This window comes from Mixophyes fleayi, chromosome 10, assembly GCF_038048845.1.
Source record: "Mixophyes fleayi isolate aMixFle1 chromosome 10, aMixFle1.hap1, whole genome shotgun sequence".
NCBI lineage: Eukaryota > Metazoa > Chordata > Amphibia > Anura > Limnodynastidae > Mixophyes > Mixophyes fleayi.
Genome location: NC_134411.1, coordinates 14,808,886 through 14,825,934, shown reverse-complemented (window position 1 = coordinate 14,825,934; position 17,049 = coordinate 14,808,886). Strand labels below are relative to the sequence as shown.

Below are 17,049 nucleotides of genomic sequence, written 5' to 3'. Positions count from 1 at the left end.
TGTCAAAGGTAGCCGTCAGAAATCACTTTATTAATTGTTGCAATGAAATCAAACCATGGATTGATTCCCATACACAATCAAAACCATTAAAATTAGTTTAATTAGTCTATTGGCAAGAATAAATATGAATAGTTGGTATAAAACTACAAAACAGCCCAATCGCCAAAAGGACCTCAAAAAATATTGGCAGCATCATCTTAGAAACCTCAGGATGTCGGCGGGAGTGAGTATAGGCTCTGAAGGAGAGAGGCATTTGTGGAGGATTCCTTGCTTGTAATACAATGTCCAGCTCAAGGTGATCACTTACTGTCAAGGAGGGGTTTAGTCACGTACACAGCTCCTTCTCTAAGTACCACTGCTTCAGTGTATAGGAATAACAAGCTGTTGACTTGGTCATAGCAGAGCCGTGACTTAGAATTCTAGCGCCCTGGGCGAGAAAGACAAATGCCGCCCCCCTAGCCCTCAATTTTAACCAAATTAACCCAAAATATTCCTAAATCGCGCCCCCCTTCAGCATTGCGCCCTGGGCGGTCGCCCCTGTCGCACAGCCCTAGTTACGGCCCTGGGTCATAGTATCAGCACGCACATTGACAAGTCAGTGTCCAGTATCTGTGTTTGAAGATGGAGCGCGACTCCATCAGAATGGTACTAACGAAGCCCTGCTTGTTTATTATGTAGTTTCATGTTAGAAAAGGTGCTTTAGCCCCCAGTGGAAATGGGAAAGTCCTGTTTATACAATACATTTCTGAGAGCAACACAAAACTTCAGTCCATTGTCCATATTATTCCACATTTCTGGGTAAAATGATCATTTTTTTTCCCCTGCAAAGTATCAGTTTAAAGGGGAAATAAAATATGAACGATAACATTCAGTAAAATGTTTGTACTATCATAATTAATTTCATACTTCGAATTTATGGTATGTAACTTTAGAGGGATCATTATGGTAACCAGCCAAAGGGCTGATATTGTCCGAATTATGTAATTTGGAATGTATTCTGGTTTATCACTTAATGGGGAGATTATGTGCTTTGATCCACTTTAATTATCACATGGCATTATAACACACATTGCTCCTTCCTTACTTTCTATAGCCAAGCTAAAACCGTACAGTACAACATTTTAAAGTTCTGGAAATATTTTTGGTGGAGTATTTAAAGATCTGGGGGGTACAATGGAATCATTTTTCATAGTTTCGATGGGCCGACATTTCATCTACAGCTCTGCGGGGTGAAGAGGTGCCAGTCTGTCCCATCACAGACCAGACACTAAGCGAATGTTCAAAGTACAGTCTTTGCAGCAGTAGCTGACCCAGTCTCGTTAGGCTCCTCAGACCTCAGCAGCAGATCCTGCAGCGTGGCACACAGAGCGATCTCATTACTTGTGCAGGTAGGCATCTAGCCATAGCTCACCGGACTCTTTGAGAGAGCTGCAGGAAGTAAAATGGAAATTAGAACACATTAATGTTCAATGGGAAAGAATCGTAGCTGTAGACCCCGTGCAAGCTAGGCATTGAGAAGGAGATATAACCTATTTATGTCTATCATGCCTGTATTCCAAAAAGGGGGCTCCTACTATCGATGACATTACTCCTGTTACATAGACAGAGGAGAGGACCATTTCAGAGTTAGAGAATGGCAGGAAATATATACAGTTTGGGAGAGAGACAGCCCAAGGTGGCAGAAGCCTACTTACTGGACTATATCGGCAAAGGCAGTAAACAGTGGTTTGGACTGGTAGTCAACGCTGTACTTCTTGCAGAGTGAGCGGACAAGAGGAGCGACCTTCCAGTAATTGTGCCGTGGCATGGTGGGGAATAAACTGTAGGTAGAGGTGACAATGGTGAAGTAGTGTGAGAGAAAGATAAAACAGTTTGAGTCCGGTTTAATTTACTTACTGATGTTCAATCTGGAAATTGAGGTGTCCACTGAACCAGTCGTTAAACAGAGACTGGTCCACGTTACAAGTGGCTTGTAGCTGAGGGAGATAGAAGGTAAGACATGTGTGAGATAGAGTATACCAGGGGTACTGAGACATGAAGGGTTCAGGAACTACAAATTACTTCACTTCTAACCTGTAAGAATGGAAACTTACTAGATTTCAAATGGGCAAAACTACAGAGTCCATGTACATGAATATTAATAGGACACGTGACTAACCAGTATAAATCATGCTGGTCTGTGTATAAAGGCTGGGATAAATTGCACCCTCCCCCTCCCCCCTAGCAAATGGGCATTCTCCCTGCACCTGCACACTACGTGCATGTCAGTGTCACTGTCAGCACAGACAGGCAGACAGAACCCTGCTCGGGCGTTCTGACTGTGTTTACAACACTGATGACAGCAACACTGACCTGCAAATAGTGTGCAGCCGCAGGGAGCACACCGTTAGAATTTTTTTTTTAAAAAAAAAAAAATGGGGGCGGGGCCTAAATCATACACCCCCCTCCTAAAAATACAATCTAGATCCACCCCTAATGGGACCAAAGCAGACATTGCACTGAGCTTTGGTCTTTTTGCGCTTCTTAAATGATCTCCAATGTAAATATGACACAAAAAAAAAAGAGAAGCAGATCACCTGTGCAGAAAGCCACTCATTGTTCTGATCGTAGTCTATGTTCATTGGAATGTGATTCATCTGTGTCACCCACACAAACCAGTTACTCTCCAAGAATCTAAAATGCAATAAAACAACAAGTAGAATCGCATTAGCTTTGCTATTCTATTGCAGAACTTTGAGGAAGTACTTTAGTAACAAGTGAGTTTGTGTAAAAAAAAAAACCTCAGAACACTATATAACAAGTTACTTATTCTGGAACCTGAGAACACTATTTCTACTATGAATTGAACCATACAAAATAGCGACCCCTCAAAATCCATTAAAGGGTAACAACTCAAACCTTTTTTTTTTGCTTTTTTAAAGAACCATGTTGGACACTACAACTTGCTAGAATAGCTTCTAATGCATAAAATCGGATTGCTGTCTGAAATTGCCTACTCAAAACAGGGCAACACACTGTTGCTGTGAATAACTTATCTAACAAGAGTAAACATAAAAGGTAGTCATAAAAAATGCAGATCTTGAAATAAAGGGTAGAGAGGTCCCTGCTCCTGAGAGCTTACAATCTAGTCTATTGTAAAGGAGCCTAGAGAGACAAACCCCTAACAGCTCTGAAACCTAAGAGCAGACATATTCCGTAGCTACTTTTCAACCATATAAAACACACTGAACAAATCTATAACTGGTCTGCAATGTAAGAGAACCGCTGCCAGACCAGTGAACGTAGGAGCACTTCCCACAAAAGCAAATCCACAGCTTAGCTTCCAGGGAACATACTAAAGAAATGCACGGCAGTTATACAAATACATTTGCCTACAAAGAATGCAGAACAATGTACAACTTGATAACGCCACAATTATTACCGGGGAGTCCAAGAAGACACAGGTGTTTCATTCTCTCTCTAACAAATGTTTCCAATGTGTTTTAAATACGTACCTGACTATCATGAACATGCTGATGCTGCCACCAATCCCAATCAGCGGGCTGTAACACAGGAAAAATCGCACATAGAATGAAATCATCCAGACCAAGTCCTGTGGAGAGGAATGAAACCGCCAATAAGACTCATTTACAACCTTGAAAACAGGCAGCGCTAATTCTCTTTATTGCCGCTACACCCTACGGTCACACAAATGCACCCACTTTACAGGTAGATGCATGGATTTATGGGACATATGATCTCATCTACTGGGGTGCAACAGTGTACACTGTCCGGTGGATGGAATTAGGTGGATTGGGAGCGCTCCATGCCGAACGGGGGTTAGGCAAGTCAATGCGAGTAATTTTGCATCCACATGCAATACGAGACACAGCCTTCTACTTCCCTGATAAGGACTTTCTTTTTTTGGAGGTGCCTGAGAAAAGGGCTCAACACTATACTTTTAATTGGACACACGGGATCAGTAAGTGGGTGAGCACCTTGAAATGCGCTAGGCCAGGGTTTCGCAAACCCAGTCCTCAGGGCTCCCCAACAGTGCAGGTTTTCCATATCTCCTTGCTGGAGCACAGGTGTATTCATTACTGACTGACACATTGTAACATCCACAGGTGGTATAATTATATCACGTGATCCGGAAAACCTGCACTGTTGGGGAGCCCTGAGGACTGGGTTTAGGCGGTACAGAAGCCGCTCCTGCACAAATGAAGAAGCATTTCTGCGGTTTGTAAACGATCCTCCGAGTGATTTATATAATATAAAAGGTACTTACCGCCCACTGCTTGCGCTGTACAGCAAAGTAGAAAATGTACCACTGGAAATAGAGAGGAAGCAGCGCTGGAGGACCAACTACGGAGAGAAGAGGGCACGATAGTGTCATACTGTGAAGGTGTGAACAATGTTCTCCCCCTCTCTTGGTGTACAGAGACATGTACTCACTCAGAAAGAAGTACTTGTGCTGGTGATTATAGGGCATATACTTCTTCTTTTTTATCCCGAGCTGTGGAGGAAGGACAGACAGGAGAAAAATACTATGAGATAATCTCACAAACCCAATGCTCTTCCTTGAAGTAATCTGGACATAGGATCTGTAATCACTCCCAATAATCCTTGTAGGCTGGTGTCACACTGGCGCTTCTAAATGTGTTTAGGTCTGATAAACTCACTTTTTCTGAGGTTTATTACTCATTCTTATGGCGCCCTCTTCTGGTCTAAACAGATTGGGCAGAAGCTTGCACATGAACTAGAGAGCAGTAGGTTGCAGACATTACCCGTGTCATGTACTGACGCATTGCTCTCCCAATCTTTATTATAGCACCAACATTCCCGGCCAGAAGGGTTATTGCATTAATGAAGACTATTGTAGAGGGCAGTGGCTAATATACATAATTATACACAAGACAAACTCTCCACTAGCAACCACCATCCACTAAACTATGGCTAAAAATTGACACTTATCGCATTTTCCAAGCACAGATCCCTTTCTTCTGATTGTTACATTCATAATCATAAATATATGTTTTGCTCTTGTCTGTCCATCTTGCTAATACTAGCCACACACACACACAGAGATGTTGGTGGAAAAATCGTCAAATTGGCTTTGTGTATGTGAACCCAAAACAAAGTACATGCCGATACAGGACCGGAGCAAAGTCTAACCAATCAGATTCAGGAATGCCTGGAAATACAGCCGGGAGATGGGCGTGGCCGCAGGTGTCAGTGGTCAGCCCTGATGTGATCCAACTGCGCAAACTGAGCAGTGGTTTCACATCAGATTTAATAAATGAACCAGGAAGCATTTGGGGCAGTGTTGGCTAACCTGTGACACTCCAGGTGTTGTGAAACTACAAGTCCCAGCATACACTTCCAGCAATAAGCTGCTATATATTGGCAAAACATTCTGGGATTTGTAGTTTCACAACACCTGGAGTGTCACAGGTTAGCCAACACTGATATAGGGTGTGACTGCATGGTTGCATTGACAATGTATAAGATCTGCAAAGATCCTAAGGCCAAGGCACCATAGCCTGGTTTCATGGCAAAAGCAAGGGCTGTGTATTTATATAGCCACTTAAAACAAATAAGAGCATCTAATTTAAAATCCAGGATAACAGTCTCTTACATAATTACAGGGTGTGCAGTACACACAGCCCAATGATCAAGGGAGCTTGTTCCTTTGACATGTGGGCCTCCTACAGGCTGAACGGCACACACAGGCATGTAGGTGTAACACTGATGATTTCAGGAGAATTCTCTCTCTGAGTTCCGGGTTCCAGGAGTCTAAAAATCACTTAAGCAGCGTCAGAGTGGCTTTGCCGTGTTTTGTAAGACAGAGCTACTTGCTTTTCATTTAAGAACTTGCAACAATTAGCTTGTCTGTCAAGACATTTTACGGCAGATGGAACATTCATCAACAGTAAGTCAGTGATGGAAAGGTGTGAAGGACTTTCAAAGAAATAAGGCAGTGTGTGCTGATCAGGTTATTAATGATTTTCTGAGGAGGCCGAACTTTTCTGATATTTCGCCCAGTTCCATTTTCAATAACACCACCTTACTACTTGCACTCACCTCCACTGATAGCTTCTTGCCCAGGGCAAAGAAGAGTGGGTGCATGTTGATGTCAGGGTCTTTTCGGAAGCAGTTGGGTTTGGCATGATGTTGGAAGTGCAAGTGATTCCACCAACTGGCTGGAGCACCCTGGGTTTAAAGAGAGGAAGATGGGGAAAGAGGACACAACAAAAGGAATTATTATATTGTATTTATAAGGCGCCACAAGAGGTCTGCGGTGCTGTACAAGACATATACAAAAAGCAGGGATCCAGTACACATTACATGATACATGAAGATTAAAATACAAAGACCAGACATACTGAATAAACAAACATACAGATAAAACGTTAAAGCAAATCAAATTATTTACGGGGCAGCGAGTGTGATCATAGTGATCAGGGTGAGTGGGCCTGAGCTTAAGAAAACAGGGGTATGGAAGCAGGCTAAGAGGTACACAGAGGGTGGTCCAAAAGTAGTAGGAGCATACTTGCCAACTTTTCCTCGTTGGCTTCAGGGAGACCCCCGGGAGGTGGGCGTGCAGGGGCGGGTCTTGACCAATCGCATCATTTTGGCCTCGCCCCCTAAACGACTGTCACAATTTTGGCCAATTATAGCACGGGGTGAGGCTAAGATGACGCGATATTTGTGCCACTTATCTATTGCGGGGCGAGAACTGGGAGGTTGCCCTGCTCTCCCGAGAGCCCAGGAGGTCTCCCAGAAATGCAGGAGTCTCCCGGACATTCCGGGAGAGTAGGCAACTATGCGTTAAAAGAAAAGCAGCTAATGAATCTCTAGAGACTGAAGTGTCTTTTACATTTCTGTCTCCATTACTGAAGTCATGTTGTCTTGTCAGGCATTGATTAAATCTTGGTCTCCATGAAAATGGCCACCTCCATAGGCATCAATACATGGACATAGGACACAATTTCTGAACTGTGTCATCATGCCAGAGATGGTGAAGCCAACCACGTCTTGTACTGGCTCAGCATCAGGGAGAATGCCGGACTCTTCAGGGAGTGAGGGAGATCACCCCTATTTCATGGAGTCTCCCTGACATTCAGGGATAGTTGGCAAGTATGGGGAGGAGAACACAAGGAAAGAGGGCCCTGCTCATGAGAGCTTACATCCTAAAGACAGATGGCATATTGTGGGCACGAGTAAGACTATAGAGCACCCAAGAAGGAACACAAAAGACAGTGATCCTCACAGAAGCAATATACAATGAAAGGCATTACTGCAAGGACAATAGATTGACAGAGATCCTCACAGAAACATATACAGAGATAGATAATGATCCTCACAGAAACATATACAGAGATAACAATCCTCACAGGAATATATACAGACAGTGTTAATCACAGACAGATATACAGAGATAACGATCTTCACAGGAATATATATGGTATAACGTACTCCATACTGTAAGTCACTCTGTAACCATACAACCAAGTGAGGTGACAAGCTAAGTGCTTTTATACAGGTCATGGAGTTCCAAGACTAGTTCTTGTACAGCAACGGGTCACTGATTCCTTATAATACACAAGTTTTCCTAATAAACACTCAAAGTGATGACATCAGATCTCACCATTTATACAGTTATTACTCACAGGAATATATACATATATTACAATCACTTGTTAATTATAAGAATATAATGATCTTCACAGCATGACATCCGGGTATAGTGATCCTTACCAAAGTATAAAGTCATAGTTAATATAATACTTAAATACTTTTCTGGGAGATCCCGGAGAGGAGGTCCAAATACAGGGGAGGGAGGAGGGAGGGTGGGTGACAATGCGATTTGCATCATCCAGGCAACACCCCCCACTGCGTAGCAGGGTGATTCACTGTTAATGTAGATTACAAGAGATGACAAATCTTTCCCTGTGACAATATATTGGCTCTTACCTTCAGCTGTCCAATCACAAATTTATGTACGAGGTGATTCCATTTGGATTTGCTGTAAACCGATAAGTGACCAAAGTCATGTTGCAGCCATCCGGCCTGAGCCTGCGACAGATAAGAACTTAGTCAGACAGCTTGAAAGACCCCAGAGACCACCCCAATCTAAGCTCTTATTAAATAGAATAGTGAGACCGCCTCAGAGTACAACATATGTGAGGACAGTTATAATTACACACCGGGTGGTATAATCTTTCCTATACATTACAGTTAAAGTGCAGGACATACAGATAGATTGAGACTGATGTACAAACAATAGGACAAATTCTGACACAGAATGTAACAGCTGGTATCAGAATAAGAGACATTCATCTGTTATATAGATATAAATAATCCAGAGAGTGAATAAAACAAGAGATTAAAAACATAAAACATTTGCTGTCTATAGGACCCGGTTTTCAGGTATTTCCATAAGCAGTATGCTATTTACTATTTATGTCTGGTTAGTGATCAGCTACTCTTTGGTGTGTCCCAAATTTGTAATAGGACAAATCATGCAGCCAATATTCACTGACTGCCTCTTATAATCTGAGGTTTTCTACCTGGAATGTAAGTAAAACGGAAGAATCACTGAACCAATAAGCAAATTGTACTAAAACAAACACACTCAATTACTCTAGTGAAGATAGTGAGTTGATACTTTTAATCTCACTTGTTCCAAGGACACACAAACTTGAACTCTATGGATTTTCATTTTATTGTGCAATATTCAGCTCTTGTTCGCCTGGGATGTCCTTACTTTTGACATGGGAGAGGATAAAACAGACTGCAGCCTATGAGACCACCAGAAAATTTACAGCAGCACAGGCTACTTAAGGAGCTGCATGTGCTGATGTTATTGTGGGAGGACCGTCTCTGCAGGTGACAGGAGCAGTGTCAAGAGTTAAGTGGGGAGCCACAGACTGAGAGCTTGATAATGAAAGGAGCAGGGTCTCCCAGCAGCACAGAATAGTGACAAGAGGCATCTATCAAACTGGTACAGAAGGATGTGGTTTGATCCATATGTCTATATTACACAAAATTACAAAGTACTTATATTTGAAACATGCAGGGTCGGCGGTGAGATATTTGCAGAAAACAGACACAAGCCGTAAAACGCAGATGTAAGCACCTGCTGGCATTTCCCCTACCTGTACAGTGCCAAGAAGCAAAGCGGTGACCAGGAATGATATAAGAGAGGGACCAAAATAATACAGGTTCACCCAGGCCAGTACGTCCAGCAGCAGTATGTGTAGCAGGACACAAAAGAAGAAGAATTTATTGGGGTTGAGGAGACCCATCTGCTCCACGGTGGAGCGCAATGCACGGAAATCTTCCACCATAGCAGCCTGGGAGAGAGTGGAGAAACATCAGCAACAGGGCAGACGAGTCACAGGGAAGGAAACACCGTCTGTAGGACCACAGGGACTCCTTACATTCTTGCTGGGTTCCATACAAGGCTGTCCGGGGGCCAGTTCTCCAATCAGTAGACATTTCATATGCTTCTGCACCAGCTCCTTATCAATGTGAAAGGCAGTGTATGGATCCTAGACAGACACATATACTTCAGTTGTGTACATGACAAACCTCACACATTGGTATAGTACAGTGTTGGCTAACCTGTGACATTCCAGGTGTTGTGAAACTACAAGTCCCAGCATACCCTTCCAACAATAAGCTGCTGTATATTGGCAAAGCATGCTGGGACTTGTAGTTTCACAACACCTGGAGTGTCACAGGTTAGCCAACACTGGTATAGTACAATATAACTCTGCACACTCCATAGAGATAAGCTTACACTGCTGGGCGTTAGTGCATACACACTGCAGAATTTAACTGACATTGTTCCATCGTTTATAGAGATTTTTAGTCCATTTATAAAATCAAACGATACGATGTGCTTTGGAACGATAAAACGTGATCATTGGAGTGCACATACTAAAGTGATATCGGACCTAACGGTCGTTTAGCGTTTGATTGCCCTTATAATCGGGTGAAAAATCTGTAGTGTGTACCCAGCCTTATTCACATACACAAAGCACTTGTCCAGCTGTAGTGAAATACATTCTTAACCCATTTCTGCAGACAAAGTGAACAAAAACTTGCAGTGCAAATAAAATTTCACACAACTATCATCCCAATCCGTTATTTTTTTTAATATGTCAAAACCTGACCCTAGAAAATAAATAAAATATGTATTTATTCTCATCTCTTTTGTATTATTCACACACAGACACAACAGCTTATCCTAGAAACCATTGCTGTGGGAAGACCCCCTCCTCTGGCATGCAAGAGGTTAATCTGTGCCGGATGCTGTGTACTAAATCTCAAAACAGAAGCCCGCCTCTGGGGGATGAAGAGGAGGAGAGAGATGCTTGTGGCGGGGGAGTGGGCTGAACAGATGGTGGAACCACAAGCCTGGACCAATCCTGTGAATGGATATATACAGCCGTGCAGAGAACAGAGAACAGCTAACACCTGACACTGTGCAGAATAGGAAGCTCTGTGTATACGGAATATACACGTATAGGTGTAAAATGAATGACTGCATATGGTGCAAGCAGTAAACACACACACACACACACATACATATATATATATATATACACACACACACACATATATTAAAGCAGTACATATATTAGATGTATGGCATATAGCCACTTATGAGATGGAACTTTGCTGTGTTATATCAGTTGCATGAACTTGTCTATGATATGAACATAGTGTTACAATCCTGCCTGCTTCACATCATTACACTGCTCTGCATCAATTCGTTGTAGACGGCTACAAAACCGATAATATAAAGTTCATTAAGTAATAATATGCATTTTTTACATTCACAAACATAGATGTGAAACTTAATACATTTCAATAGAATTTGGGACTTTTCACATTGAATTTTCACTGGCTGTGCAGCAGAGTGCATATTGTCCCCTGTTATCAGGCATTTACTAGTTAAAAGAGACTGACTGCACCACCTTTCAATAGACTTAGGGCTAGATTTACTAAAAGGCAGGTTTGAAAAAGTGGAGATGTTGCTTATAGCAACCAATCAGATTCTCTCTGTCATTTATTTAGTACATTCTACAAAATGATAGCTAGAATCTGATTGGTTGCTATGGGCAACATCTCCACTTTTTCCACAGTTTAGTAAATCTAGCCCTTAGTGTCAGAAAGTTTGGCATGCATAAGTAAAATCTCCCCCCATGATCACATCTTTATCTCCAATATCTTCTCAGCTCCAGAAACGTATACATGTATATTTGATAACATTACAAAATAGTGGTTTTAAAGAAGGCAATTTGCATTTAGTTAGTGATCACTTTTAAATCACAGGACTTCGGTTAAGTGTGGGAATCAGCTTCAGAACCAACGCCAAACAAGTACATCATTGCTTATAAAACTGTTTAGAAAATAGTCACCAACAAAATATGAAAATGTGACTAATAATTAGTTTATTAGTTGGTAGAACTCATATGCTCCTTTACATAGAACCACAAGAAAGCTTCCTATAACTCTGGCACTGGGCTTGGTAGCTGATGGACCACTTTTGAAGTTCTCCAGAACTTTATGCTAGACCTGAGGCTGCCAGACTGCTCATAAGTCTATCCTACTAGGCCCATGAACATAAGCCCAAGTTAGGAAACCTTGGATCTTTTGCCTTTTGCTATATGGCACTATCCATACGTGGTGGCTGAACTGAGGGCTGTGACTCCACTCACCGTGGCATCTTGGCCCGCATAGTGGCTGATGACTCGTGGCCCTCCAGGGTGCTTCATGCAGAATCTTGTGATGTCGTACACTTTACGGTTAATGACCAGCCATCGCTCCTCGCGGGTACATCGCTTCTGGACCTCCTCCCATGTGTAGTGAGCAAGTTCTCCTCCAGAACCCATGGCTTGAGCTATGTATACCTTGTCTGTAATTGTACTTTGCTATGTGGCTGTCTACACACGTTACACAGAGTTGCACTGTATAATATACTGCCAGTATAGACTATAGGTTCTCTGTACACTGCCTATACATACTTGATCTGTAGCACAACATACACTATATATACTGGACACTGTATACACTGCTCATAGGTGTGCACTAGTCACATCTAACATACAGTGCTGAATATTCTGTACATGTCATATGCCCAATCCTGCCCCTCTGTCTACCCCTAGCAGCCCCTCTATTCATAACATACCATCCCCAGTGTCCTTATGCATGCACACCTACCTGTCACTTCTATGTATTGCCCATCCCTTTAATTCCCGTAACACCTCTGTCTGCCCAGCGCTCTATGCGCTTCAGGCAGCCTCAATGCCCTGCCCGCAGCGCTCTATGCCCTGTCTGCACCGCGCTCTATGCGCTTCCCGCAGCCTCAATGCCCTGCCCGCAGCGCTCAATGCCCTGCCCGCAGCGCTCTATGCCCTGCCCGCAACCTCTGTGCGCAGCGCTCCTGTCCCTCCGCCCGGCAGCAACGCTCTGAGCTTCAGCACCAGAGGCTCCTGGACTGCGGCTGCAGGACACGCCCCCTTGGCTTATCTGCCGCTCTCTTGACCAGTCAAGTGTCCGGCTTTCTTAGCATCCGCCCGTTCCCACTGATTGGCGGGACGGCGACCAGCAGAGTGACATAACAGCCAATCCACGGCGTGTTCTCTATATTGTATAGAGCCCGCTCACGCCAAGAAAGCCCGTTACATCCAATCTGTATAGGGCAGCTTTATTTAATCAGACAATGACGACTTCTCATTCATTCACCCGAAGTGGCCGGAAGGCGGCGCTGATGAGCCCTGTAATGGGAGCTGAAACTGTGCAGTATACGGCTGGTGACATGGCCTAATACAGAGTAACTGCTTATTTTGTATTGAGCAGCACATGTCATATAAGTGAAGTCATCAGACTGCATGTTCATAGGCTTGGACTTTAGTTCCACAAAATCAGGAGAGCACCGGTGACGTAGTTCTGTATGTAAGGGGTGTTAGTAACAGGACTGCCAGGTAATATTAATATTAATAATATATATATATATATATATATATATATATATATATATATATACTCTGACGTATATATACTGATACTGCGAGTTACCATGGTGCCTGGTGGTCACTTGCTCACACACTGGTTTCACAATACAGCTGGTGGCATATATCACATTTGGTGCAAAGGAAAAGATGTCCCTAGTAGATATCTGCATTTATTTTCTAAACTGCGTTGGAAATGTTCCCTTTAAGCTGGGTACACAATACAGGTTTTTCATCCAATAATCATGCTGAGCACACGATAAATGACTGTTTGGTCAGATATTACCGACCTCCCACTCTCCCACCTTGCCCCCCTCCGCTCTATTCTCAATGCGGCGGCTAGTCTCATCTTCCTCTCTCGCCGCTCCTCCTCTGCCTCTCCTCTCTGCCTTGCCCTTCGCTGGCTCCCCTTCCCCTACAGAATCCTTTTCAAACTCCTGACCACCACATACAAGGCTCTTTCCCAGTCCACTGCCCCCTATATCTCTAACCTCCTCTCCATTCACACCCCTGCCCGCTCCCTGCGCTCGGGCAATGACCGCCGCCTCTCCACCCTGGTCACCTCTTCCCACTCCAGAATCCAGGACTTCTCCTGTGCAGCCCCCCTTCACTGGTACGACCTCCCCCGCTCCACCCGTCTCTCTCCTAATCTAAGCTCCTTCAAACGGGCACTCAAAACCCACCTGTTCCTTAAAGCCTACCAATTTTCCACCTAACCTGTCCTCCCTGCCCCTGTTCTCTCCCTTATACGTCAACTGGCTCCCTTTGTGCTTGAGTCTTGTTCACCCTCCCTTAGTATGTAAGCTCATTTGATTCCCTCCTGTGTCCATACCTGTTCTTCTGCTCCGTCTTTACAGACATTAGCCTGCCTGGAGTTTCTGAAGTTTTGGTATTTATTGTTTATTGTTCAGTAATGTCTTAACCTGTATAGTCTACTGTTTGTGCTGTGTACGGCGCTGGGGAACTCTTGTGGCGCCTAACAAATAAAGGATAATAATAATAATATTGCATTACCATGCACTCTCCCACGACCATGTCTTAGCGCGCCAAAGCACATCCTATCATTTGATTTGGTTTTATAAACTTCCTAAAAATCATGATCAACGATGGAACGATGTCGTGCAAATGTGGCAGCGTGTATGTACTCACCACCAGCAGTGTAGGCGGATCTCCATAGAATTCACAATCTATCCCGCAGATCGTTATGAGAGATGGAATTCACAGATCTAAAAGGTAAATCGTGTAAGTGTGCACATAAATCTGCATGCTGGTGGGTACTTTCAATCGTTACAGAAAGCAATAATTTTCTGTAGTGTGTACCCAGCTTTAGTGTTCTGATAAATACTATAAATATAAGGAGTCATTTAGAAATGTGTAGAGTTATGGGTGCATACAGAGGCTGCTGAACAATTAACCTATACACTTCATACACTATACAATCCAGAACCCTGCTGGTGAATTTGAAATTGTTTGCAGAATATTTGTTTATTTACACAAATTCTGCAATATATTGCCCTATTTCAACTACCTCATGACAGATTTGTCATATTATGTTCACATCATATAATTACAGCTGAGTGAACCCCCAAATTGGGATTATTTTTCAACCCTCTAATTTCTTACAGAAAATAAGGTCTAGAACAGTCCCACTGACTATTTACAAAGCCTGGCAAGTGCTGCCCAATTCAATAGACTCTTAATTTGCACCAATATATACCCACAGTAAAACTAAACCGTACAGCTACAATAAAACTATCCTTGTTGTTATAAAATTATTTATACTTAAAAAAAAAAAAATATTTTCTAAATGTAATTTGCATTAAATATTCATTTATAAAACTAAATGTAGCCATGGATTTGGATAGGGAAACTAGCACTTTTGAATAAAATTGTATTTTAAATAGTGCGACGTACACTATGTGCGTGTAAAAGCAGCCAGTCTCTTTTAGCTACCTTTTAAGAACATGACAGGTAACAGCGAACGATAGTCTATCCTTAACTAGACAGCAAAATCACTTACAGGGGAGAAATCAATTGTGCACAAAGTCCTATTAAAGCCTTGCGTGATGTGCCCAGGTATTACGGTACGTAATGTCTTAGTACTGTAACATCTCAGGGAGCCTCATCATGTGAGCCTCCGGCATGACTCTGCGCACAATTGTATTGCCCCCAACACGTCAATTATCTCAAGTTATTGGAATTTTTTAACTAAACATTAGTATATTTTATTACTACCTGTAAACTTGTATTATAGGTTTAGTTTGTTATTTCTGTGGCCCTCTTTGGTTCTTTGAAATGCTGGGAGGTGTGAGAGTACACCTTATAAGTCACATAATGACATGGCTGGCGGAGGTACCCTAAGCGCAACCCCACCTCCTTGGACGCCTCCCCTCCTCATAGGCTAACCAGGCCACCCTCTTACCCCGCCCCCAACTTCTCTTATACAGCAGGAAGCGGCATCCTCTGACAGACTGGGGGTACAAGGTTAAGACATCATAACCAAGGACCACACTCCCAGCCCACTAACAACATGGAGGAGCAGTCGCCGGGAGCCTCACTAGTAAGAAGCCGCTGCTCCACCATGCCAACTGCTGGCACGCAGAGGTGGGATGCCATGGGGATATTAAAAACACTGAATGAGTAACAGTATTTTAGGTGCCCCTTGGCACCCAAGCGACTGCCTAGGTTCACCAAGTGAATGTATCCATTTTCTTGAAAAATGTAAAAAAAAAAAAAACAACACACCTACAGCGGACTCTAGTAATAGGACTACAAAGTATAACTACGATTGGTAAAAGGAACATCAAATCACTCCTATATTGTAGCCATTCCACTGGAATCTAAGCACATAAGCTGAATGTAATGATTGTTTAAGAGACTATAGATTAAACCCTTTTATCACACCTCAGTTATTACGGTGGTAAATATTGAGTGTTATGTAGAATTACAGCTCATTAGTCTAGCATGAAAGTTCTTGATGACAGTACACAGCTGATTACTTCCAGTGAAACTATAATATATGTATAGGACCCTGGCTTGTATTTATCTCTAGATTCAATTCAGTTATTGGCATTTTTAAACATAACACATTACATATTTAATGAGTATTGAAAACTGTATAGTTTGTTATACATGGCAAGCCTCCCACAACTGCATATGTTGTAAGTGGGACAAGTGTGTGATATTTCACCGTTGTACAAACAAAGATGACATGAAGGTCTGTTATCTGCCCTCAGTAGGTATATAATGATAATAAAGGCCAGATAATGCCTAATATCTAATCTGAAGCCTTATTTGCTGCACATACATCAGCCTGTTTGTCGGATGAACTCAGAATTCCTGTTTGATAAGCACGGGGCTGGTACTTTAGGAAGGATCAGGTGAGTAGTGCCCCGAACAGCCTATGTGAATAGACATGATGTACAAAAACAAGCTTATCTTACTGTGTTAAATCATGCCCCAGGTTCATGAAGTAAATGTAACCTTCAGACACAGACTCCTACACCAAGCATGTTGGAATAAATAGCAAGTGCTGCTTTAGGATATAAACAGCCATTTAAGGACAGCACAACTTTAATTCATTATATATTATATATATATTTATATATAATTTAATACCACAAAAATTGCGAGATCACCCATATCTAGGACAGCACAGTGACATAGTGGTTAGCACTTGTGCCTCACAGCACTGGGGTCATGAGTTCGATTCCTGACCATGGCCTTATCTGTGTGGAGTTTGTATGTTCTCCCTGTGTTTGCATGGGTTTCCTCCGGGTGCTCTGGTTTCCTCCCACACCCCAAAAACATACTGTTAGGTTATTTGGCTGCTATCTAAATTGACCCTAGTCTCTGTCTCTCTGTGTGGACGTTAGGGAATTTAGACTGTAAGCTCCAATGGGGCAGGGACTGATGTGAATGAGTTCTCTGCGCAGCGCTGCGTAATTAGTGGCCCTATATAAATAAATGATGATGATGATATTTGTGTGTATACAGAAACTCTTGGTTGTACTTCTCCATTAGTGAACTGGACAAACAAAAC

At 42.7% G+C, this 17,049-nt stretch overlaps 1 protein-coding gene across 1 annotated transcript; it reads right to left on the bottom strand.

Moving 5' to 3' along the window:
* FADS1 (fatty acid desaturase 1) lies at positions 1-12,499 on the bottom strand. Its single transcript, XM_075187981.1, has 12 exons — positions 11,715-12,499; positions 9,426-9,536; positions 9,141-9,338; positions 7,957-8,058; positions 6,064-6,192; positions 4,435-4,495; positions 4,268-4,344; positions 3,495-3,592; positions 2,577-2,673; positions 1,897-1,976; positions 1,695-1,820; positions 1-1,428 (listed from the first exon to the last, which is right to left on the bottom strand). The coding sequence occupies exons 1-12, from the start codon at positions 11,886-11,888 to the stop codon at positions 1,377-1,379; spliced, it is 1,305 nt and encodes a 434-aa protein (XP_075044082.1). The 5' UTR covers positions 11,889-12,499; the 3' UTR covers positions 1-1,376.
* Between the last annotated feature and the right edge of the window lie 4,550 nt (positions 12,500-17,049).